At 42.0% G+C, this 23,747-nt stretch overlaps 1 protein-coding gene across 1 annotated transcript; it reads left to right on the top strand.

The window, feature by feature from the left end:
• The first annotated feature begins 388 nt into the window (after positions 1-388).
• LOC107378726 (tumor necrosis factor receptor superfamily member 11B) lies at positions 389-20,022 on the top strand. Its single transcript, XM_015949086.3, has 6 exons — positions 389-701; positions 7,054-7,281; positions 7,616-7,760; positions 12,695-12,910; positions 18,550-18,753; positions 18,825-20,022. Exons 1-6 carry the CDS (start codon positions 651-653, stop codon positions 19,217-19,219), a joined length of 1,239 nt encoding a protein of 412 aa, XP_015804572.3. The 5' UTR covers positions 389-650; the 3' UTR covers positions 19,220-20,022.
• The last annotated feature ends 3,725 nt before the right edge of the window (positions 20,023-23,747 follow it).

Here is a 23,747-nt window from a genome sequence, read left to right as displayed (position 1 = left end):
TGTTCGCCTTGGGCCCCCAAATTGCTAAATCCGCCCCTGTGTGAATGTGTGTCGTAATCAAAGCTAAAGGCGGTCCAACAAAAGATTTATTTGCGGCCTTTTTATTTGGTGGGGACTTTTCTTGGCCAGGCAGTGTATTTAGATTCAAATTCTAAGTAATCATTTCAATTGTAAAATGTATCCTGTGTAAACACGTGTAATAATTCAGATAGAAATCTGTGGTAAAAAGTGACTTCGAAAATGTAAATCATACTTTTTATTTTATCTTGTTTACTTAAATGTAATTAAATGAATCTTTTACAAGCAGCCTCCCACAGGAGCCCTGACCGTCACACATGACGCAGATTTGAACGTTTGCACTGCTTTTATATAATTAGGCTGGGTGTTTCCTCAGGAGGAACATCAGAGCTCCAGTTCATCCGAACGGCATGAATTTGCTCTGAACTTTGATTTCTGTGGATTTTGGTTTGTCTGTCTGTCCTCCCCCCGCTTTTTTTTCTTTGCGTATACATGCGCACTTTCTGGATTGTGGGTGGGCACACACGCAGCTCGCGCGCGTTCTCTCTCTCTTCCTCAGTCTGAAGCGTATAAGAGCGGATCTGTTATGGAGACCCCATCACACAGCGGTTCACTTTCACGCAGAAAGGAGGATGATGAGCTCAGAGATAGTGAAATCCAATCCGGTCATGAAACTAATGGTGGTGAGTAACCTGGATCTCTGCGGGTGGAGCGCACGCGTCACTCTACGGACAGGGAATCCTTTTTAGGATCGTTTGACACCAGATCTGTCTATCTCTTTTATTTTTTTTACTATGCGCTCAATTTGAAATAAAAGAAAACTGGTTCAGTAAATCAGCCACTGTGCAAACATTTACAAGACAAAATTGTAAAATGCAAACGATTCCGACAACCCACGCGCTGCGGCAGCTCACGTCGTTGCAGGATGGTCAGGTTATTACGCGGAGCGGTTGTCAGCGTGTCCTCAGCCTTTTGCTTTAAATTCAAACACATTTCATTTTTTTCTAGTGTAATTAGCGCGTGCAGATTATTGCACCTGACTACCTGCGTGTTTTCCCCCTAATGTTGCATAGTGCTGCAAAATAAGAGCATGTTTCGTTACTTAATGTCAGTTTTATTGTGAAAATTCCTCACAACCATTCCCAATGTGGACACTCTTTCATTGTAAGCTGATATTTGGTCTTATAAAAGTGGCCCTTTAAATGCTCTTCTCCTTTCTGTGCTTTGCATGCAGCGTTCCACTGGAGCCTTTCCAGGTTTGCATATGGTGAGATGGGTATCAGGTCAGCAACAGCTCTCACTCTGTGTACCTCCTAAACACTTGTTCCACTATCTCTCTTTGTGGTCCAGGTGTTTGTATGTGTGTGTGTGTGTGAAGCAGCTGAGTGTGTGTGTGTGTGTGTGTGTGTGTGTGTGTGTGTGTGTGTGTGTGTGTGTGTGTGTGTGTGTGTGTGTGTGTGTGTGTGTGTGTGTGTGTGTGTGAGAGAGAGAGAGGGGCAGTGTTTTGGACAGAGCGTGGTCAGTTGGTGGTTCTGTTTGTGTTGCTTTGTTGTGCTCACAGCAACATGCAAATGAATGTGTGTGAGGACACATTCTCATCCTTACATTAATTTCTCTCACACGGCATAAATGTGCCTGTTCAAACACACTTTTTTGTTTGGGTTCCTTTTCCTGGATGAAGTCAGTGGAATAAGTCTGTTTGGATGAGAAAATGTGTTTTATAAGCAGCTAAAACAGTGCAGCTGTGTTATTCAGCCTGACTTTGGGATGATGGTTCCACATTTCGTCCCTGTGCAGAAGTGAGCCTAATCCCTTTCTGTTGTCCCGGGTTTTCAGTTATCAGCATTTCTTATCTTTATGCCGCCTCCTCCTTCACTCTCTGTTGTGGCCGTTGGCTCTGGTCTCTCCAACTTCCCTAAACCTGGCCGCAGGTTCACACGTAGTGTAAAGAACCTGAGGGGGGATCCGTTAGCTGGAGAAACGGACCTTTTACTGTTGTTTTTGTTTTTCTGTTAGATGTGCAAATGAAAGAGGGGGTAGGTAAGAAGCAACTAGAGTAGAGAGGGGAGGCACAAAAACACGCTTGTGTGAGAGTGAGGGATCCCGTTTTTCACTTTTGAACTGCATGGAAGCTTTCTTTCACCAAACTTCCCCTTTTCCTTTGACAGCAGATGCATGTACCCGAGATGGTGTTTATTAGTGTGGTGAGCAGGAAAAACCCAAAGGAGATGCGCAAGATGCACGAATGTTCCTCTCTGCCCCCATCCGTGCTTTGATCTTTCTGCTGTTGCAGACAGGAAGGCCGCGCCGATGCAAATTTCTGCTGCAACACTTGATTTGGCGTTCTGAGAGGCTGATTAATTTGACTTGGAATTCACACAGCCGGTTTTACACGGCCAACACTTTAAATGCTTGACTTGATGGAGCACATCGTGGATTTTATTGTCTAAATCAAAGTTTGGTTTAGAAGTTTGATGCTTCTTTTGCAGCGATGCAGCAAAATAATCCAGAATGCTCAAAACTTTCTTCTTTTTTTTATTTCTAATGTTAAAATAAACATTGTGGTGTGGTTTACTACAAGATAAATCACATGGTGTAATGATGATCGCGATACAGAATCAAAACATTTACGAAGGGTAATTTTACCACTTTGTAGCCTTTCTAGACTAAATGATGACTTTTTTCTACCGAACATATTCAGGGTTTCTATTAACAATCTGCTGTTTGCTTTTGTCATTAACTCTGACACAATTACTTCATATAATATTTGATTTCAACAAGCCAATTTGGACTCATTCAGACGACTTGTTTTATCTGGCCGTCAGAAACGCACCAAATGACTGATTTCCTAGAAATACAATCTGAAAATATTCAATGTTTTGCCTTTTTGCCGGATTCCTGGGGAAAGTTGATTGCACATTTAATCATAAACTCTTGGCAAATGTCAGTTTTAAATATGAACGGCGTTTTATGCACTGTGGCACGGCTCCATCACCCCCTGCATGAAGATGATGTATATTGTGATGTGGCATTGCAGAGTTTCTCCAGATCTCAGTGTGGGTTAAAAAAAAAACTGATCCCGCATTCATGTAAGGGCAGACACATGCGCGCACGCACACACACACACACACACACACACACACACACACACACACACACACACATGCACGGGAGCTGGAATCCCCCCTCAGACCACCTGCACTCTGCAGTTAACTGAATCCATGTGCTCGGTGGATGAGCCGGTGTGGTTTGGTCCTTTTGTGCCATGGCTGCTCTCCTCGTGCCCTGACTTTAAAACTGACCTCAGATCAGCGAAGCATGGAACCTCATCTAGAGTTACATATCATACGGTCAGAGCTCAGTGTAGGTCCAACTCTGAAATTCATGTTCAGGAAGGTGGTTAAATGAAATAAAATTTCTGTGTAGTTTAGCTGCAGACGCCATGTTAACGACTAATTTGCAAACTTTGCATTTTAAAGCGTATTTTCTGCTGAGTGTTAGGTTCACCTCTTGTGCTTTGCTTAAAGCAGGCCTCGTTAAATCACTCAGTCATTAGATTTGTCAGAGAAAGCATAACAAAAGTCTTTCAGTCCACCCCATGCACAGCTTTTTATGCCACTGTTGTTTCCTGACAACGTACATCAGTGCAGAGATGCATAAACACAGAGAATGAGACGAGCTTTGCTCGCCAGACATCATCTGCAGCATCTAAACATCCGTCTGAATCCCAGTGATTGTTTCAAACACGATCCAGTTTCTTGTTTCGGCCCTCTATCATTGTTTTAGCCTCACAGCTGTCGCCAGCCCGGCCTTGCTTCAGGACGTCTGCACAGGTCATGTGGAAAGAAATTATTATTATCCGCCGTTTCCTCTCAACTGCTCCTCCTCCGTTTACGATCAGCTTTTTGCTAACCTTTCTCTGAAGATGGAAGCGGTATAATTATGTTTGTCATTTGCTTCTGGCTGCTGTGTAATTTAGACTTCCAGTGGTTGTCCATGATGTCTTTAAATGCTGGTTCTTAAGGTGACAAGAGGTCAAAAAAGGTCAGCACCTCTTTTAGCCAGTGGTAGAACAGGATGACTTGTAAACGCTGCAGAAAGCTGCTGTTTGGGTCGTGTGGAAACAGAATGCACAAGTTAAAAACTAACTTCAAACTGTAAGCAACAAATCTGACCGTTTCCAGTTAAAAATGATTTGCGGTGCTAATTCTGAACACAGAAGCTCCCTCACAAGAATTCTGCTCGTGATGATTGTGCATTTTCAGGTGCTGCAGCTTTGAAAAACGACAACAAAAGTGAAAATTATATATCAAGAAGTGTGGTCCAGTGGAGAATTGTGGGCTAAGAAGTTTGGTAACAGTTCTGAGACAATTTCCCCAAAACCCACAATAGGACTTCTGCGACTCAGGTGGGAGAATCCAGCGGTGTTTGGAGCTCCTCTGCTCAGCCACGCTTCACAGTAGAAACATCGTTCAAACTTTAAACAGGCCACAGAAACTGGACTGAACCTGGACGACTCAAATGGTTTCCTGATCTCCTTTCTCCTTCTCAGCCACAGTTTGGGAGTTTTCTAACAGATTTTTCAGCTGATGGCTGATGATGTCATGACCTTCGAAGTCTTTAAAAATGTAGGAGTTTCTTGCAACAAACTGCGTACTCCAACAATGTCTTAGTACAAAAGTAAAAGACTCATCTAAACAAAGCTCTTCTTGTCTCCTTTCACCCTTTCTCTCTGCTGCAGGTCATTCAGTTTTCTCTCAAACTCCCTCAGAGTGTCGTGCGGCGCACGCCTGATTTTCTTTAGATTTCAGTTATGTCTCGTTCTCTTCTCAGCTAGCGGGGGGAAGATGTCGTAACAGGTAACATTGTAGAAACAGCAGAATCCACCGATTTAACCTCCAGAATGACTTCACCACAACCAACAGTTCTCTCACAGCCACCGTCTGAAACCCTTTAGTCTGCGTTCCTGTCTGCCATTAGGTTTACTGTCAGAGCACGAGACAGGTGTGGTGTACATGATGACCTTACTGAGCCAATGGTGGTTACTAAAGTGAGCTTAATGAGTCACCGGCAGCAGCTTTAACATTTTTTTTACTTGGTTCTCTTCACATTTCTTATTGCAAAGGTTTTGTTGGGCTTTGGGCTGTGGCTGCACTGATATCCTTCAGACCGGGTCTCAGTCAGAGATATTAGATCGTATGCATCATGAATGGTGTCTTCATTCCCTAATAAATGTATTGCAATCATCCGCATCTGTAAAGGTGCCACAAGAAAGCTGATGACTAGGGATCTCCACCCAGTCACCAGGCTGTGTCTGAGAAAGCAGACGATCCTTTATTCTAATTCTTTTACAATATAAATGGAGCTTAAGCTAGGAAATCCTGACCTCTGCTCAGATTCACCGCCTTTGCCTGAAGCAGACATCCCAGACACCGAAGTCATCGTGGCTTTATCCTAAGATTTAAGCAAAGACAAGAAGTGAAACTTCATCTAGATCTTTGCAGAAGAAGCCCCTCAGATGACCCTCTGCTGCTCCATCAGTGGTTCTTGAAGCTCCTAAAGTAATAGGACGTGGCCCCATAGTTTAATCGTGTGCGTGTGTGTGTGTGCGTGTGCGTGCACTTCTTAATTTGAAGAACGAAGCAGTGATTATGGGTTTGATTGCTGATGGGGCCACCCATATTACAAACAAGCCTCCTCTGAAGCGCTGTCTTTAGAGGCCGACAGGTTTTGCCGGGAAGAGCGACGTGCTCGCCAGGCTGCTTGAAGCGTAGTTTTTTATCGTGGTGCGTAAAAAGCATTCATCTGCTTTTTTGTCAGTTTTTTAAACAGTTTTATTTCATCGAACCCCACTGCACCAAGAACCAGTCTATTTGAATAAAGAATAAACGGACACATGTAGCAACGACTTATTAGGTGAGAGCACAGATGCTGCTGCACGCTGGGGCAAAAACAGCCTGTTTAGCAGCACGAGGCAAACGGGGAGAACAGCTGTTCAGCATATTATCTCCTCCAGACATGAACACACATGCATTCATGATTTAAAACAGATAAATTCATCGTAAAAAAATACGCTCGCCTGGCTTCTGATCAGCACTCGGTTCCATGCTCAAATTAGGTTTTGTGGCTGAGAGTTTTAAAGTAGATCAGACACATGAATACAAACATGCAGAGCGGAGATCACTAGGGTGTTGTTTGGTGAAGTGAAGACCAGAGGGGATGAGTGGTTTGTACTCTGATGGCAAAAGGGGGAAGTCCAGATCTAACCTCCAGCGGCCCTCTCTACGTGCAGCAGCCGGAGGGGGCCACAGAAACCAACTCTGAGGAAGACGGTAATCGTGCGAGAACCTCAACAAACATCTGACAAACACTACTTCACAAAATGTTTTCTACTCGATTGTTGGATGAGTTAACTGGGTTTTGAGGATGCAAGCTCAGAGAATGTACAAACACAAAGGATGCAGGTTCTATTGTTCGCTGTCCGAGCTGCGAAGATGAAAACGAGCCAACGGGAAAGTCCACAGGGCCGACGGCAGAAGCCCTCGGCGGTGTGTGACATCTGGTCCGCATGTGGCCCGGTCCGGCTTCATGTCAAACACGCTTAGCAGACAATGTGGCGTATCAGAGACATCTGACCAGAGCTTTTCACCTCATGCTCAGGCGATGACATGTGGGTTTGTTAATGAATAAACACGTCTGTCCCAAAGCCGCACCAACATCTGCTCCTACCTTCAGTTCATTACTCAACTTCAGACGTTTCGCAGAGTTTTGATGAAGCATTTCGACCAGTTTAAAAGTGTCGGAAATATTTAATAAAGTCTGATCCTCTAAAATAAAAACGCTGTGTTGGGGCAACACCTAACCTTTCTTTGAACTCTTATGTTTGCGTGAGGTTTTGGGTTTGTGTGAACTTCACAATAAACTAAAACATTCTACCCTGCATCCACAGAGGAGCTGCACACGTGGCGTTTTTAATGACACATTTTTGTCTCTGCAGTTGAATCTCCGCTATGCTGACTCATTTCTCTCTTGCAGCTTTTCACAGCTTCCTTTTCCTGGGCTTTTCAGCAACACGCTGCCCCTCTAAAGTACCAGTACCGAGACCCCAGGACGTCTGACCTGCTGTTGTGCGACCAGTGTCCTCCAGGGACGTCGCTGAAACAACACTGCACCGCAGACACGCCCACAGAGTGCCAGCCCTGTCCTGAGAGACATTTTGCTGAGAACTGGCACTGGGGGGACACGTGCCAGTACTGTACCTCGGTATGCAAGACCTCAGTCTCACGTCATCCAAAAACAGGATCAGTCTTTCAGATTTAGGATATAAATGTAACCTCATGTTCTTTAGAAACACAGTGTTTAGATGCATTTTCTAAAAATGTATTCTAGTCTCTTTTTATGCTTCTTTCTTTAGCTTTTTTCCAGATTTTCTTTCCCTTCTTGTGATGTCTAAGCTGATAAGTCTCCAGAGAAGTTGTAAAATCACCTTTTTAACCTTTTCACACGAGTTTGGAACTACTTATGGTGGAGCTGCACATTGTACAGATTATAAATCAGCTTTGTGTGACCGTAGCCTGCCGCTGTGTGATGTGTTCAGGTGTGTAAGGAGCGGCAGCTGGTGAAACAGCAGTGCAACAGCACTCACGACCAGCTGTGTGAGTGCGCTCCAGGGTTCTATCTAGTGGTGGAGTTCTGCATTACACACAGCAGCTGTCCTCCGGGCTCCGGGGTCAAAACATTAGGTAAGATTCTTATTGGTTGCTCGATTAGTTGATCTGTTTACAAAACAATAGCGTATCATTTTGATTCCACTCAGAAAGTGCAACGTCAACACGTGCTCCCGTTGTCTGACTCGTGCTGTCAGGGCAGAAACGTGCATCAGTTGAATCTATATCGTGGAAAATCTCTTTGATGTATCACTGGAAGCCTTTCTCTGTAAGCCAGATGTGTTCCAGATGTCACTTTTTATTTTCTTAAAGTAAGCATAAGAACTGACATTTTTTCAGGCTGACTCTTTCCAAGAGGTCGTCTCAGTCTGACTCCAGAGATCTGCCGCGGCCAATCCGATCGTGTTGTGTTTTGAGTATTTTCAGCCTCTCCTGTGCGTCCAGTTGTCACCATAGAGATTAAATATGTAATCACACACTAGCTTTCATTTTAAATGGCATCACAGTATTATTATGAACAGTTTCCTAGGTGGAACGCAGGCTTCCTGCAGAACAGACATGATGAAACTTTATCATCCTAAATTATGTCAGAATTGTATAAAAAACAACTAACTTTTTATTATTTTTTTTTTTAGAATTTTAAAAAATAGAAGCACTGGACATAAATAGATACATTGTATAAATGTAGGTTTATATCCTCTTGAGACCAAAGCAGGTTTTACGTTTTCTCTTTAGGAGCTCATGAAGCCCACAGTTATAGACGACAACAGTAAAAAGTAAAGTAAAAATAATAACAACTAATGAACGTAAAACAAAATGTTTTAATTAAAAAAAACTTTCACAAAGTTGAAATATAATAACATTTATAGAGCCAAAGTAGCCATTGCCCTCCTGAGCAGATGCAGAGTCACAGAGAGGTAGATGAAAATCCAGTCGCCATGTGTCACCTGTAGTTCTTAGATTCTCCAGCAGAGGGAATTAACAGATTCAGTACAGCAGGTTTTGAGGAACGTACTAATCCTATTAAAGAGATAGAGCTCTTAAACACTTGTGTATATTATAGAGTAGAGTTGGAGTTAATAATTTTTGTTTTGGTTCATCTGTTTATATTTTTTTACAATTTGTTATTTTTGTGGGTTATTGTTTACTATATTCATATTTCTGTTTGAGCTACGTCACATCCTGAGTAAACGGCACCTTTTATTTTGTTGATCCTGGTAAAACGTGAACATGAGAATAACAGATGTATCCTATTTGATTTAGACAAAAAGAAAGGGGAGGTGAGCACCAAAAGAACTACCCTTTCACTCTAAACCTGAGTTCCTAAATCAGATTTGTTTCTGGAATTCAGGTTTTTACCAAGATTGAAACTCAAAGACAGCTTCTGTCGTCCGTGAATACAACTTAGTTTTAATTCTCAGAAAACTTTTTGCTTTTGGTTGAAGTTTTTCTGCCCTCGCTGTCTACGTTTCTTAGTGTTTCTGATTCTTAGAAGATGTCTGATCATGATAATGCACATCAATCAGAAGAACAAGGATGCGTCTCTAAGTGGTGGTTTTTCTGAAGTTGATAACAGATAATTATGTGACATTTTTGTTTAGTGTTATGTTCTTGCCGTGCCCAGCATATATATTTGTGAATAATAAAATAATCTAATTAATCAGAGGCTTTGTAATTAATTACTCAATCCATCCTAATTAATCCTATTTAAAAATTTTAACAATTCATCCTCAAGCAATTGTTTTTATTAAAACGATTTTAGATGACATACCCACACTTTAATGAGTATAATTCTGTAACCACAAGGTCTATTTGATTAACTGGGTCTCATTATAAAGGTAACCATTGTGGGATTTATTGGGACGTGTAAATATTAGTGTATGTGTTATGTGATGAATGGACACGGAACATATAATATTAGATAATAATATATTTAGAGGTGTAGTGTAAAGTTCAGGGGAAGTTCTGCTGAGAGTTACAAGATAAAGGCTGTGTCTTATTTCCCTCCTGCTGTATGTTCATATGGATAAAGTTACTTCCTGCCTGCTTTCTACCAAAACATAAAAGCAAAAAAGTTGATATTTTCTTCCTGTCTTTCCCCTCATGAAGAGCAATTAGTCACGATTCCTTAAATTATAGTTTTAGTTGTGTTTAGAGCACGTAAAAAAGTTTATATGGTCACTGCAGTTATTCTTTAGATGTGCAGCACACTTATAAGCTAGACTTTTTTGTTCCCCATTTGGGGGGTGCTCTGGCTCAGGCGTCAGTTTTTTAAAGCATAATTTTTTTCTAATTAATTGATGGTGAATAACTCCCCGCCCCTAAGAGAGAAAGACTGCGAGTATGAATCAAAGCTAAGTGCTGAGATTAGCCAAATGGATTTTGTCCTCAGCTGCTTGTTAGTCACATATTTAGAAATCTGGAGTGGAATGTTCCATGTCGTCATTTTGGATCTGCTATTTCCTCCAGATCTTCTTTTTGCTGTGTCAGCGATTATTATTTCTAACCCCTAAAAGGATGCTGTACATCTGCAGACCTGAACTTTGATCCTTGAACCGGACACCAGTCACCACAAAGATGAGACGACATTTTCCCCTCCGACTCTGGTCATCAGCGGACCTCTGTCAGCTGACGTTTTTCAGAAATGTGACACAATTTCCAAATGGATCCACAGCTGGAGTGTGTGATTTAGTTCAGCAGAAGTTTAGGGGGTTTCCCCTGACCCCCTTGAAGCTGGACGACTTCTTATGTGAGGCCTCTGCTTCAAGTGGCTTCTGCTTTTAAACCACAGGACTCTGCTTCAGGCTCCTAAAATCACATTCTGTTTGTGACTCCTTCCTTTTCCCCCTGAGCTCATGGTCATTTCTGGCTTTGCAGGCGTTCCATTCATTTTAATTAGAATCTTAATTGGCATTAGATCATAGCCAATGCACTAGAAAATATAAATGTGATGTTTTTGTACATTATTTGCTTGATTTGTTAGATTATAGAAGGAAGTGATAAATTTCCCTCAAGGAGGAAAAAACATCAAAACATTATCAAATCAACATTTTTCATAAAGCAAATTTAACCAGCATTAACCAAAGTACTTAATAATAAACCAACCAATGATATTTAAAATTATTAATAGCCCAAATTCTTTAAAAGTATGAAAAAACAATATTACAAATCAGGAAAAAATATTAAAAATAGCTAGCTGTAATATTTATTTAGAACGGGAGTGAGCGGGGGAAATTTTGTTTAAAATGAAATCTAAAATAATTCACCTGAAGCGCTGATTTTGCATGAAGGAAATTCTGAGAATTTACATGTCAGCATTAATTTTGAGTGAGCTGTCAGATGTGCACTGCTTCAGCGACATTAGTACAGGAAGCGTTCAGCTGGTGGTTTTTATGTTTTTATGTTGAAGATGAAAAGAAAGCACAGCGTGTGCTGTGATAGCGGGAAACTGATAGAAGCATCCCACGCACTTTCATTTCTACCGCCCTGATTGTAAAATGAGGATGTGATCACAACGCTGGTTCCGTCATGAGCTCTGCATGTGGAAGCTGCAGGACGTTTACTGTAAGGTTACCACGTGTTGTCTCACACACGTGGCTCAGCCCAGAGATGTCACACTCATGTCGCAGAATGTGAATACTACGCTGAAGTTCTGGTACACGTAAAGCAGCGGTGCGCTGAAACTGTTGACTTATTTCAGCGTCACTGTGGGAAAAATGCTCCAATACACCTCTGAGGTATCAGTTACCATCACATGTGCTGCTGATGGGTTGTCACGCGTGTGAGAGTTCTAAGAGTCACTGATTATGGAAAGATTTAAGTCATGTTCGTAACGTCTTTAAAACCTCTCAGCTGCAGATGAGAATAAAACTTTTAGTTCTGCCCTTTTTTTTTTTACAGGAAAGTCTGATATTTTGTTCAAATGTGTTGTCCCGGGAAGTTTTCATATGAAAGTCTAGCTGACAGCATTTGGGTTCAGCCCAGATAGACGTTTACCAAACGTGAAGGTATCGGAGTTCAAATGAAAGAAAGGTTTGCTCTGCATCGTTTACACGGCACGTGTCGCACAGGCCGCGGCTTTTTGCAGCTTCTCTGTGAAGAGGATCGAGTAAAAAAGAGCAATTAAAAAGCAGTTTAGCTTAAAAATCTACAATATTGATTTAAACTGCTGCAACTGGTGGGAAAGTTCATACCTGCTCTTTTACTCTGCCTGTTCTCCCTCCGAATGAAAAAATAAATATATAAAAATAAACAAATAAATAAATAAATGAATAAACAAATTAACAATCTAATAAATAAATTAATAAGCTGTCACCTGGATCTGGAATGAGGTCAGCTGACTGCCTGAACATCCTGAATGACCAGGTTTTCCATCTTCCTGATGGCACGGTTATGTTCCAAGATGGCAATTCCAGGATTAATCAGGCTCAAATAGTGAAAGAGTGGTTCAGGGAGTATGAGACATCATTTTCACACATGGATTGGTCACCACTGAGTCCAGACCTTAACCCCATTGAGAGTCATGTGCTGCAGAAGGCTTTGTGCAGAAGTCAGGCTACCGTCATCAACGCAACATCTTGGTGAAACATTAATGCAACACTGGACAGAATTAACTCTGGTGACGTTGCAGAAGCTGATCAAAACAACGCCACAGCGAATGCGTGCCGTGACAGTGTGTGACCTTTGTTCGGTGGTAACTTTATTTTTGCAGAGCCAGTGTATGAACCACAGTTTTGAGGAACGTCTGGCAGGACTTCTTCTTGTTGTAGAAGGTCAACTTCTGAGTTGACCTTCTACAACTGTGTAACACGACATGAGCCGCTGTGAGATAGGAGTTGTTTTAAGACGTTCACCTTGTTTCTGGAATCTAGCTGCTGCCTCAAAAGGGTTTTTTTTTTGCGTTTGTATTTATTGTCTTCCCTCTGAAGTATTTCATTTTGTAGTTGTGATGTACAAAATTAATTCTATTATAAAATATGAAGAAAAGAATAAAGGAACTTGTTTTCCAGGAACGCCGGTGAGCGACACTGTGTGTGAACGCTGTCCCGATGGTTATTTCTCCACCAGCAGCTCTCCCGCTGATCCGTGCCAACCTCACAGGAACTGCTCGGACTCTGGCCTGAAGACACTCCGATGGGGCACGTCCACTTCAGACAGCCTCTGTGGACCTCAGGACAGGAAAGCAATGCTGGGGTGCTCTCAGCACCTCAGCTTGTGCCGTACTGGTGAGAACATCCACAATACAAAACCCTGAATCATTTGTAATTCCTTAGTGGCACACAGAGTTTTTGGTAGCCGTCGTTACTTCACTTCCAGCACATACTGAACCCCCGACTCACACACGACTGTTTCTGAGTAAACCTCAATTGTCAACAACCTAAAATCAGTCAGAACCGAATCATTTCAGACTTGTGGTCATTTTCATTCCTGAAGGCGGAGGGGATTTCCTCGGTCAGTGTTGTCGTTCAGATTCCATTCTTTTCCTAATTTCTTGCATGCTTGGAAAACCGACACAAGCAAGAGAAAAGCCAGGGGTTGTAGTGGATGTTTATGACACGGCTTTTAAAACGAGACATGATGGATCAATTAGTCCTTAAGCTGTCACATACTCAACAACAGAGGAAACGGAGTCACACAGAACATGAGAAACAAAAGGAGCTTTTAGGCTTTGTTACTCACAACTAAACTATGGCAGGGACTAAAACTCATTAGAAAAAGGAAGCCTCACATATGAAATTAAATCCCCAAGCCTGAGAAAACCACACACACACACACACACACACACACACACGCACGCACGCACGCACGCACGCACGCACGCACGCACACACACACACACACACACACACAGACACACACACACACACACACACACACAATTGCTGGTACAAATAATCTGCAGAATATATTCTGAGCTGTCACCCAGCAGGGACGGTGGTGCGTTTCTTAAACATTCACAAATTGTCGTCCTTTGAAGTGCTCAACCCCTAAAAGTCTGAAACTAATCCTGGATCACGTTTTTTAACAGCTTTAACAAACGTGAAACTGAGAGCCGTGGGATTCCCAAAGTGAACACGTTGAATTAACCAAGAATATGTCAGCAACACATGATTACATCATCAACACTTCAAAGAAATGGGACAAGACCTGTTTTTAGGTTTAACCTCAAACTGCTTCTTAGAAACTTTTGTGTTTTATAGAAACTCTAAACAAAATTGATCAGAATTTTTTTCCACGCTCTGCAAAAAGTGTAAAAAACAATGTAAAAAGCCTCATTTATGGAATTTTTTTTGTCTTTTTAGTCTAAAATAAAAAAGTATTTTTCTCTAAATACATAGCAGTAGTTAAAATGAAGTGAATGTCTTTAAATATGATCCAAATTTTCTTGTTTTAAGTAAAAAAAATCTGCCAACGGGGTAAACTAACACTTCTTAAAACTAGCAAAAGAAGACTTCTAATATTTGCATGAATCTTTTTTATTGTTTTTAAATTTGTCATCTAATGTTCAAATAAACATTTAAATCAATTAAAATGTTTATTTATTTGAAATTTATACAAATTTTTACTTAAAACAAAAAACTTTTAAAGGTTTAAAGGTGTGGTTTACTCGTTTGATTAATTAGTTTGCTGTGGTCTCTAGTAGGATTGAATGCCTTGTAAATAGTTCGCTGGGTACAAAAGGCCCTGGTACGCCTGCTTCAGGAACTAGAAAATCCGAGGAAAGCTTCAGATGGCAGGATTTGAAGTCTTACGTCCTGATATTTGGACGTCTCAGCTCTGATTGGCTAACAACAATGGGACTATACCACTGGCTCGGTTTACTTTTGCAACGTTGATGTTTTATCTCCACAAATAACACAATCCTGGAGGAGTTCTGCTGTGTTGTAGTAGCTAATGCTAATGGTTAGCTTCTACAAGCGGAGACATTTTCTGCTGTTTCCTGGACACTAAACCAACAACAGTCTTCCCCAGTGTTGGGAGTAAAGCAGTACAAAAGTAATTAATTACTGTAATGCATTGCTTTTTGCTGTAATGTGGTAATGTAAGGCATTACAGGGAAAGAAAATGGTAATATTTACTCGGTACAGTTGTCAGTAACGCGGTAATTACAATGCATTTTTAAATCCAGAATCAAGATGTGGGTTTCTTAAAAGTTAAAATTGCGGAAAGCCCAAAATAAAGATCCGGTATCCACATATATGACGTCATTTATGGACTCCGCTTTGCGGGCATTCTATGAGCAGAGAGGACGCAGCGGTAATGGCTCAAATACTCCAGCTGCGTCCTGCGCAGCCGCTGTTATGTTCGTAAAATCGCTCCACCAAAACAAAATAATTCACTTGCGATCGTTCATATCAGCCCATATTCTCTGTACTTTTCTGACGTGCTTTGCCTCAACTGAGTTCATAATCTGTGCCCTCGCCCGGTGATTTCAACTCATAGCTGCTGGAGCGCAGCGCATATTAAGTTTTTTTTTTTTTTTTTTGCGTTCGGTAGATCCCTTTGGCTGATTAGTTAGAAAGTAGGAAATCTAGGAAACAGTTTTTTCTGGAAGACGGAGAAAACATGCAGCATGCAGGAAGGTTAGAGAGTGAAAGGGCAGGAAATTTTTCAGATAAAATCAAGAAAACAAAACAAAGTGCTTGAAAAGAAAAAAAGTAGGTAGATTTATCCCCAATACACATTTTTACCAGTGAAAAGCAATAATATATAAGCATTTAATATTTATACATGTGATAGAATCAGATCACCCCAGAAGTCAGTCCCACATCCAGGGCCGTAGCAAGGCATTTGGGGACCAAGGCAAAATAGGCTTGAAGCCCCACCACCTCACTCCCTGCTGAGTTAATCTAAGATGGCAGCATGCTGAGAGTACAGATTGTTGTTGCTTTTATTTAATAAACAATCATTTTAAAGCACTGTTATTATATCTGACTGTTTTTAAAAGCAATCCTAGCTCAGACACCACATCACCTTCCTCTGCATGTGTCATGAGTTCACTGAGCATCACATGACCTGATTCATATTGAAATTGTTTAGGTGAAAGTAATGCAAAAGTAGTGTAATGCCTTACATTTTAAAATCAGTAATATTGTAATGTAATCAATTACATGAAAATGAGGGTAACAAGTAATAAATAATGCATTACAGTTTTGAAGTAACTTGCCCAACACTGGTCTTCCCCGTCATGAGTCAACATGGGTGAGTCCATGAATGTTAAGTGACGGTGTGACTGAGGTAGGAATGGGTACCGAATTCGGTACTTTTTAACTCATTCACTGCCATTGACGACTAAAGTTGTCATTTTAGATCCAACCGTTCACTGCCAATGACGACTTCAGTCGTCATTGGCATTTCTTTACTGTTTGAGCATCGGAACGAGCCCCCACGCTGAGAGAACAAACATCTCAGCCCTAAAGCCGATCTTCATCCGCATACGTCACAGATCACATGATCAGGAAGCAACACATCCATGTGTTTGGAGATTGTTTTCGGCCGTTCTTGTAAAAAAAGTGAGGCGCGACCAGGAAAAGCGTCTGCCGATCACAATTCGACAATGGATTATGAAAGAACGGATAACACTCGAAACACGCGGATTCTTCCTGATGTAAGAGGTGAGTCTCCTCTTTGTTTTGGTTGTTTTGGCATCGACATCATGCTAGCGCGCAACGCTCTGTGACTCTTAAAAAAACAGTAAAAACGGTGAGAAACGCTGGCAGCGAATGCCGTTAGTGATCAGGAAACGGCTGGCAGTGAATGAGTTAAGGCACCGACTGAATTCCACAGTACCGACTGAGTACCGATTCATGTCATGAAATGTGCGGCACGCCGGCACAAGAGCACAAAATTATTATTAAACACTCAAAGTATCGAAAATTGGTACCATTAAATACCGATATCAATTTGTAGGTACCGGGAATTGGTACAGTATCGATTCAAATGTCAAAGGTACCATCCCTAGATGTAGATCTGTAAGGCTTTTCTAATCCCAGAGTTTCACCGTCTATTTTCTATGTAAGCTAGTAAAGGACAGAGGTGTAGGAGACTATTTTCATTTCCGCCTGCATAAAAAATAATTTTAATCAGAAGTAATAATTAAAAAATGGGTTTTCAGTGTCCCACAGTTTTGTTTTTTTTACTAGATGCTAATTTTCTAGTGAAGAAGTTTTCATTTTTGACAAAAAATAAGATAAAATGTCTAAAACTGAGGCTTTTTTACTTTCTTATAAATCTTTTTTTGTGTGTATTTGTGTGTAAAAACATTTTTTTTGTTTCAACACAAACATCATAAATGTCCGTGGAAAACTTTTCAGACCGTGTTCTTCGCTTTGAGACCTGCGTGTCTAAGCGGGGACTGTCCTCAGTGGGGACATTTATGGTTTCACAAAGTTTCAAAGTTGGCAGAAAAATACCCTGCTGTTTGTGAACATACGCTGTTTTCTTCTTTTTTTTTTTTTTAACCTGTCTGGCAGTGAAGCAAACATAATTGATGTTTGAATGCTGGTAACAAGCCTTACAGATTTACTCTCAGGTGGAGCATCAAAGCGTCTGCTTTTAATGTCACGCCTGATACTTCAAACTTTATTGTTATTGTTTTTGAATGCTTTTTAATTCCGACCAGACACGGAGACAGAGGTGAAAGAGAAAGGAAAAGACAAAAGGTGGGGGGAGGAGGGAAGGGGGGGAGGAGTCAAAGGCCCCACCTGACATATACAGTCATACACAAACACAGTCACACACTCCCTCCCTCATGCTCACACATGCACATACAACCAAAGACTTACAAAATGCACGCCGGACACCCACTCATGCTCCCCATACACACCCTATTCACTCTGGTCCCGGTACTGCTGCACATGGGGTACAACCATCACCGGTTACCAGAGTTTGACCCTTTCTGCTGGGGTGCTGATGAGCAGGCTCCCCCGCCCAACGCTGAGCACAGCAACCCACCACCCCAGACCCCAACCAGACGGCCAGATCTCCCTCCTAGCCTCCAGCCCCAGGAAGCCAAGCAACAACAGAGGTGTGCTAAGACCCCTAGTCTCCCTCCGCCTGCTCCAATATAGTGTTGTGTGTTAATGAGGTGTATTCCATGGCTGTGGTGAGCGGGCAGTGCGGGCATTGTCTGGCCTATGCCAGCTGATGCCACCGCACCACCCCACTTGCACCCACAGCCCTCGGTGTCTAAGTGCTGTCTTCTAATGAGAGCTTCAGGGATTTTGGCTGTTGTGCAGTTTGCAGCAGTCAGGTTCTGCTGAAGGTCAATCACAGGATAAAACTCACGCAGTATATCTTCAAATAAAGGTGTTAAAATAGCAGAACTATAACTTTTAAATGTAAGATTTCTCAAGCTATGTTGGTTCTTCATTGGTGAGGCCTCGTTGTTAAAGATTTGCTCCAGTATTTGTTAAACCGTCTGTTTAGGTGAGAAAAATGATTGATGAGTAGCTAGCATGAGCCATTCACCACCCACTGGGCCCTTTGTGCGACTGTTGGTGACTAGTTTGAAGCACAAAAGTACAAGAAAACATGCAAACTGGAAAGAAATCAGACTAAATGGGCACTTATGACACTTTAGGGTATCTGGAAACGCAAATACATTTCTAGGCTGGCTTACTATTCGTGAAAAACAGTCAAATTTCTGCATTTCGATTTTGTCATTTTGTCTTAATTTGTTGCAGTTAGTTTTCATGTAATTAATATTTTTGTGGAGAAACCAAATCTTCAGGATTTCTCTGGTAACTTCCACACAAATCCCTTTTGCTGCTTGTTGGATTCCAGTGCGAGGCTGGCTTAACTGTGGCTTATAGATTCCAGAATTCCAGTATCTTTTTAACATGTCTTGTGTGATTCCTTCCAGATGTGTCTCTGTGTGAGGAGGTGGCCTTCCAGTCCCTGTCCTCAGTGCCTCTGGAGCGACTGCTGGAGAGTCTGCCTGGTCAGAAGGTGGATCACAAGAGCCTGGAGAAGATGAAGAAGACCTGCAGTCCCCAGCAGCAGGTCCAACACCTGCTGCGGTTGTGGAGGCAGAAGAACAAAGACAAAGTCTATGGCATCATACATGGTAGGGACAGCATACACGTGTCATTGTTTAACTCAGTGTTTTACCTAAATATCGTTGTTGTTCATCTCCAGGAATGAACCACTGTGAGAGGAAGGTCTCCCGCTGTCACGCTCTGAAAAACCTCACCACCAGTGACCTGATGTTGGTGACCAACAGCCTTCCTGGGGTCAGAGTTCAGGAGCAGGATGTGAGGGCCATCGTCTCCACCTGTCTGCCCAGCCAGTACATGCTGCAGGTACTCCACCTGTGGAAATCCGAAAACCACAACCTGGATCTAGCAAAAGGTCTGTCTCACAGTCTGAGGGTGTTACGCAGCCAGGGGGCACCTCGGCATCTGCTGAAGGGGCTCAAGAAGATCAGCCGCATCACAGGAACCAGCTCGGCGCCCAAGATGTGCGAGAAGATGTTAGTTAAGATGCTACAGGATGACTCGTGTTTTAAAGCTCATAAGGCATTAAATGAATGAGGAGAAGAAGAATCTTCAGTCCATAGCATTTCAAAAGGTGTTTTCTAATGGAGAACACCAAAGACAGAAGAACCATGAGATATGGGGACGACATCAGATACAACATTTAAATATCCACCTTTCCAGAGAGGCAGGTCTATAAAGAAAATTCAGGTGATGAGGTAAATTCCTCTTCCTCCTTTTGAGTTTGTGTGCAGAGCATTCATACTGAATATTCACCAGAGTCAGGAAGTCAAAAGTGTCGACATGGAGAATAATCCGGAAAGCCTTAAAAGAAAACCAAATCCACAGTTTGACCAGATCCTGGATGAGATCAATATTATTTAAGATGTAAATAACACTGTTTTATAGAAGGAGGGCTGGAAGAGTCTATTATAGCTTTCTCGTAGTTTGAGAGCAAGGATTTGATTTCATAATGAAATACATTTATTTTTATGTATTTATTTTCATTTCATTTCATTTTAGTCTCAGCTGTTCTTTTGTGTTTGTTTGGGACAAATGAATCATAAAGCTCGCCTGCTTTATTTTTTGTTTCTCTCTTGGTCAGTTATATGAATGTATAAAGGAGTGCAATTGTTGGGTTTTTGTATTTAAAGTGTCCTTTAAGTGTCTGAAAATGTGTGTATTATATCAAAAATACTGGATTTCAAATGCTGCAACTTTATGAAGTGATATTTTTTTATATTTTGTGTTACCATCTTTCTGTAGGATCTGTACTGTATATATGCCCGACTGGTCCTGTTTAAGCTTGTGTAAGTAAAAAAGTTTGTAGAAATACATTTTTTAACCAACGAACAGAAAAAGACTGCTTGTATTTTCTTCTATTGTGCGATTTTCTCATCCCAATAAACAAGAGAATAGAATAGAAACTTCCTTTTTTAATCCTTCATTGAGGAAGTTTTGGTGTAACAGTAATGAGGTTCTGGAAACCTCCACCATCTTCACCAGCAGGATCCCCAGATGATGCTTGGCCAACACGGAGATAATCAGTTTTATGTGTCCTGGGTCAACTCGGGGCCTCCTGCTGACAGGACATGCTTGAGCCTGGGAAGTGTTCATGGGCATTCTCTTCAAATTAGTTTTTTCGGTCGTTATGGGTGCCATAGGTGAGCATTCAGATGAAGATTGCCCAGTAAATGGAAAGCTTTGTCTTCTGGCTTATCGCCCTCTTTCCAACAACCGACTGGCTCAGTGTCCACATCACTGCAGATGCTGCCCTAAACTCCCAGTGGATGTTTCGTTCCCTCCTATCCTCACTCATGAGCAAGACAGCTAGATGGTTAAAAAGGTAGGACCTTTGCATCAACCTGGAGTTGGCAATCTCCACTTTTCCCTGTCAACAACTGAAGCGAAAGATTTGGAGATGTTGATCTCCATCCCAGCTGCTTCAAACTCAGCTGCAGACCTCCCCAGCAAGCATTGAAGGTCACAGGTTGATGTGGCTAATGGCACATTCACATTTGGGTTGGCCCAGTACAGCCCTGGTAGGGTCATTGTGTTCACATCTGGATTATCTGTGTGCTTTTTGTGCTCAGCTGACCATTTTTTTCTGACCTGATCTCCAGCAGTCAGCTTGGTGGAGAACAGAACCGACACAGACTAGCTGTGTGCTTCATGCCAGTCTCCAAAACAACAATGCTCACGGCCACTTTTGTTTTCTAATCGTTTAAGGAGGACACCACAGACTTCACCACATCGCTTTTGCCCCACCCACATGCTCAGAGACGGCTACGTTCCTGAGAAGGCTGCGTGGACCAGAGTCACACACTTGTTTTACAATTACTGAATAACCCTTAATGGGGGCCATCCACCCCATACTCCTAGAGGACCCCCACAGGGTGCCCCTGAAAACACGGTCATGACCTCTCTCCAGACACACAAAACAATTGTGGATTGGTTGGGCAAAGATTCAAATATTGACCTTCCTCTCCAGTGCCTTGGATTAGAACTTTCCAAGGATCCCTCTATAGTTGCAACACATTTGCCGGTCCTCTCCTTGAAAGTGGAGTGTGCCACTCCACAGGCACCACCACTGATGTCTATGCAATGTTGCACAGGTGTGTCAACCAAGAAAGATCTACAGCATCCATACCCTTGAGGAACATCGGTATGAACCCCTGGAGCTCCACCACTGCATAGATGTTGAAATAACTTTGTGACGTCTGCTCCAGAGACTGAATGATTCATCCTAAGTTTCCTCGGCTTTAGTTTCCTCACTGGAATACGCGTTAGTGAGATTGAGGAGCTCCTCAATGTATTCTTTCCACCGCCCGATCATTTCCTCAGTTGACGTTAGAAGCCCTCCATCCTGTGGATCCACTTTAAAACAGCCTGGCCATCACCTTGCAGGGTGAAAGTTACAAATTTGCCTTTGATTGACTCAAGAAAGCGAGGAGCCATGGTGCTTGTCTGTCTTTTGATGAGAGGTCATTCCACATCATCGAGCTAGGACAGAAAAGGCATCTCCTCCTTGCAATTACAGCTAATGTCTTGACCCTGTTCTGCTGACCGTAATGGGTGAGATGAAGCATACTGTTGGATCATATCAGCTAAATATTGTGGGACAATACCATTCAGAGCCTTGAAGAAACAAGATAATATTAAAACTAAATCTGTAAGTTACACTCAGTCAGTAAAGGGAAGCTAAAATGGGAGTAATGTACGCTCTCTTCCTGGTTCCAGTCAACCATCTTGCAGCAGAATTTTGAACCAATTGAAGTTTTGCGATGGCAGTCTGCTTGTGTTGAGTTACAATAGTCCAGCCTGGATCCTATAAATGTGTGAATCACAATATCCAGGTTATTTCCACATGAAGGAAACAGCTTTATTTTAGCTAAGCGGTGCAGATGGGAGAAACATGATCTAACTGTCCAATTCACCTGGCTGACCCACATCCAGTTTCACTCCCAGATTAGTCACCGCTGCTTTCTCAAATGTGGCTAGCGTGTGACACCCCATCTAGAACTACACTTTCAAATTTCCTTTATTTTGTAAAAAATAATTGTCAGCCAGTCAGGTTTTAATGTCCAATAGCAGTTGGATGGAGCCAAAAGTATGATGCCCCACTGGAAAGTAAATCTGTTAATCATCAGCGTACAGGTGGAACTTGACGTGATGTTTACCAAACGGGGCATCTAACAGCAGCAGATAGTGGTAAAAGAGCAGGGGGGCTAAAATGAACCCTTGTGGCACTCCCAGGGGACATTGTCCATCCTGACCCTGAAGCTCCTGCCAGTGAAATAAGACCTTGCCCATTTTTGGGCTGACCCTGTAATGCCCATCCACAGATCCTCACAGTGCATCTAGGGTTCTCCAGGTGAGTTAGAGCTCAGTGTACGAGGTAGATGATGGTATCAGAACAGGGTAGGAGTGGGGGCAGGGGGGGTGTAGGATGGGATCCTCTGTGAAAGAAATATTTTCTTTACTCTTTAAGTAAATTATTAGACCAACAAAATGACATCAGCACAAAAAAGGACATTTCTGAATGAAACAATCAAAGAAGTTCTCCAATTTTTATGTTGTAACTGTCATGTTCTGTGTCCTCTTGGTCCCCAGCCCCCTCCTGTTTGTCCTCTGCGTTCTCCTCATGTGTCTCCTGGTGTTTCCCAGCTTCTCAGTTCTCCCCTAGTCACCCCTCTGTAGTTTTATTTTCTATAGGTTCAGCTTTTCATTTTCTTAGTTCCCTTTAGTGTTTGTGTCCTTCCCCACTTGTTAAATAGTCTCCCTTACTCCTCTTGTCATTAGTTGTTTATCTTTGCTCTTAGTTTCTGGGTTTTGTTATTTAGTGTTTTTATAGGTTATGTTATCTTCCCCTCTGCTTGGTTTTTCCTTCCCATTTAGTTAATTGATCACACCTGTCACCTGTTCCCCTGATTGCTTCCCTCTGTGTTAAAAGCCTGTCTTGTCCTTCAGTGTTTGTTGGGTCATTGTCGTATGTGTCTGCGTTGTTCGTGCCACTCTCGAGTTTCTCTGAGTCTGTGCTCATGTGTGAGGGTTTATTTGGTTTTGAGCATTCAGTGAGTTTATGAGATTTAATCTTATTTTTTGTGCTTTGGATTTTGGCGCATCCTCCTTTAATAAAATAATTGTTTTCTTTAAACTACTCCTGCCTTGAGTCGTTCTGGTGTTCTGCGTTTTTGGGTTCAACCTCCTACACTCAACGGTAACATTTGGTAAAATCAACCAGACACAAGCCTGACTGAGGTGTTAACAAAAGAAGAAAAACAACAGCAGACACTCATCTTGAAAAGGTTATTTGAAAAGTTAAAAGAGAAAAAAAATGGAAATTTAAAAACATGACTGACGTTCAAAGCCAGATGACGGCATGAAAAGCTTACAGGAGATCTTGTAGATAGAGAAACGATAATTTACAAACTCATCATAAAACGATCTGCTGAGCTCATTTTCAGTGTCACCTGTGAGCGTACACTTCCGGTATCAAACGCTGACTCTCACATCCTGAGAACAAAATAAGGATGAATTAAGTGACTTGTTTGTTGTCTAGTACCGTGTATTTAATACAGAGTAC

The sequence above is a fragment of the Nothobranchius furzeri genome, chromosome 5 (genome assembly GCF_043380555.1).
Source record: "Nothobranchius furzeri strain GRZ-AD chromosome 5, NfurGRZ-RIMD1, whole genome shotgun sequence".
NCBI lineage: Eukaryota > Metazoa > Chordata > Actinopteri > Cyprinodontiformes > Nothobranchiidae > Nothobranchius > Nothobranchius furzeri.
Note: the sequence above shows the minus strand (reverse complement) of the source record. Positions and strands in the feature narration are given on the sequence as shown.

Coding starts and splice junctions, on each gene's coding strand:
- LOC107378726 (XM_015949086.3), top strand. CDS start 651: ATGATGAGCTCAGAGATAGTGAAATCCAATCCGGTCATGAAACTAATG. Junction 702..7,053: donor CGGTCATGAAACTAATGGTG/GTGAGTAACCTG, acceptor TCTCTCTTGCAG/CTTTTCACAGCTTCCTTTTC. Junction 7,761..12,694: donor CTCCGGGGTCAAAACATTAG/GTAAGATTCTTA, acceptor CTTGTTTTCCAG/GAACGCCGGTGAGCGACACT.